The sequence below is a fragment of the Montipora capricornis genome, chromosome 9 (assembly GCF_036669925.1).
Source record: "Montipora capricornis isolate CH-2021 chromosome 9, ASM3666992v2, whole genome shotgun sequence".
Taxonomy (NCBI): Eukaryota; Metazoa; Cnidaria; class Anthozoa; order Scleractinia; family Acroporidae; genus Montipora; species Montipora capricornis.
The window spans coordinates 34,130,610-34,133,109 of record NC_090891.1 but is presented as its reverse complement, the minus strand read 5'-3'; the positions used below and the strand labels follow the sequence as shown (position 1 = coordinate 34,133,109).

Here is a 2,500-nt window from a genome sequence, read left to right as displayed (position 1 = left end):
ATCTGCGTAGTTTTCAACTGAATGCCACAAAACCAACACGTGTTAGTGTGCCCAGATATCTTTATGATGAAGTCCTTTTGCTGCCGTCTGACAGTCCATTTCCAGTAGCCATTGTCCCGAGGCCTACGCTCAAAAAACATGAAGGATTATAGTTTCTAAAGAAGCTACTTTCGTTACTCTATTGAAAACTGCTCTAATTTGCTGTTGGAAAAATGGCAATTATTGAGCAAAGGAACAGACCTGCTGTATTCCTGCCAGTGATTTCTTAATTTCTACTTCATTGTGTTCAATAGATGCATTCAATTCGTTTAGTTTCGACTGCAAAGCGTCTAGCTCTTCCTCTCTCTTCTTTTTCATTTCCTGTAGTATTACAAAGTAAGGAAAATTCCAATAGTAATATCCACCTGCTGGGAAAAATTATTATTCTTATTATTGATTAAGTACCCCAAATTCCTAGTGGGCTTTCACTATGGTCACTGTATATGGAATAAAAATCCTTAATGAAGAACTGGCATAAAATCCCTGGCAAACCCCAGGCCCCAGTTTCTTAAAGGCCAGGTAACTTTATCCGGCGGATAAGCCACCATCCGTCAGATTTCAGTATTTGCCCTCATAAACTGTGGATATGCAAACTCTAAGCACATCTAGTTAAAAGGTGTGTAAGAAAATCTCGATCAAAAACATTTAACGTGAAGTATATTCTACAGTATAGTCTGGATTGTGACTTATCATCATCCACTGCGGATAAAGTTATCCGGCCTTTGAACAACTAGGGCCAGTCAATAATACATGATCACCAAATGTTGATGACATGATTTCCAAACCTGATTTTTGTTGTAGCCCAGGAAACCAAGAATAAACCTTGAGGTTAAACCATCCACAAGGACGAAGGACGTTTGAACTTGATGACTCATCTACGGTTACAAATTTAAGTATTTTTACCTCCTCTGTATCAGCCTTTGCTGGTCCCTCATCACTTAATCCGACCATTGCCACTGCCTTCTTTTCATCCTGATGAAATAAACCATATAAAGTATGAACTCTTGAAACAACTATGGTAAAATATAAACCAATCAATGGTAACAACAGTTCTTCGTTTCCTACAATCGCGGTCAAAAGTTGTTGGGAAGGTTGCGCGCATCACCTAATTCAATTATTCTAACTATTGGCTGTCCTATTTGGAAAAGAGCATGCCCCCCACCCCCCTCCCCCATATTCAATGTTGGAAGATAAGTCACCATTTTGTTTCGCGGAAAATCCAACATTGATAAGGCGGAGGGGGGGTCATCTCTAATGATGCTACCTTCCCAACACTTTTGTCCATGATTGTAGATTACCTGGGCAAATTGAAGCTGCTCGGTGCGAGTAAACCGAGACCCTTTGGATGGGACAGTTGTTGCAGAGCCCCTGTCTAAACGACAATAACACAAACCAGGGTTAAATGAAAACTGACAATGAGTGTGTCGTGAACTGCTTAAAAATTCCCTGTAAAACTATTCCAAGTTCATGCAAAGTATGTCCAACTTAGTGAGTCAAAGTACCTCCGAGGACAATAGAAATAGGAGTTGGAAAATGGTTTGGACCCAGGAGTTACATACCTCAGTGGAATTTGATCATCTGGGTGAAAGTAGTCCTGAGAAGGACTGTTGGTAGTGACTGACGTTTCGACAACCCTCAGCGGAAGTCATCTTCAGAGACAAGTGACGGTTTGAAATTCAAACGAATGTTGTGATGCTCTTATATATGTTGCGGTTGGTAGTGGAAAAGTAATGTGATTGGTTGTAAGGATAGTGACTGGTGATTTGCGCGTTACGATCCGGTTTGTAAGTGAAGGTCGCAATAGGTTTCTAAGCTGTGAGGAAAAAGTTTTGTGTACTTAAGATTCTCGGCTACGTAATCGTTTGTAGGACGCAGGCAACCTCGTTCCTAGGGTCTCTCTTCTCTGCCATTTCTTGAGTAACACTTTACCGAGTATGTCTACTTCATAAACCTAAAACTAGTTGACCTAAATTGTAGAAATGCTGCCAAGGGGAAGGAAGATATTCAATTACGCTTGCGGTAATTTCACAATTGTTCGTGCCTGGAGAGGGAGATTTTAATAGGTCTTGAGCAGGGACGGTACAAAAAGTGGGCCCCCCAAACTGGACCCCCTTTTGGAAACACTCGACAAAAGAAAGAAAAAAATAGTTTGCGGATACGAGCGTGGTTCTAATAAGCGCCGAGTACTATGATTCATGTAACTCATTGAAACTATATAATCAAGTGAAGCTATGATCCTCACAATTATGAACGTAATTTTAGCAATTGCGTAGAGAAGCCTGAAAATCTGCTCTTGAGCAACGATTAGAGCACGCAACTGAAGAAGGAATCCACTCTGTATTTCGAAACCGATCTTGCAACCTGATACAGCGATCTCTGCTGACTGCAGCGAACCTATCAGAAACACCATGGCCAACGTGAACGATGATGTACTCGGAGCAATTCTTGCAGAAATGAGAGA

At 41.1% G+C, this 2,500-nt stretch overlaps 1 protein-coding gene across 1 annotated transcript in view; it reads right to left on the bottom strand.

Moving 5' to 3' along the window:
- LOC138016474 (coiled-coil domain-containing protein 22 homolog) overlaps positions 1–2,500 on the bottom strand; it is a 20,086-nt gene that overhangs the window by 7,030 nt on the left and 10,556 nt on the right. Inside the window, exons 8-10 of the mRNA XM_068863609.1 lie at positions 1,338–1,411; positions 943–1,011; positions 241–360 (exon numbers count right to left, since the gene is read on the bottom strand). Coding sequence (XP_068719710.1) covers positions 241–360; positions 943–1,011; positions 1,338–1,411 — 263 coding nt within the window. The remainder of the gene's footprint in view (positions 1–240; positions 361–942; positions 1,012–1,337; positions 1,412–2,500) is intronic.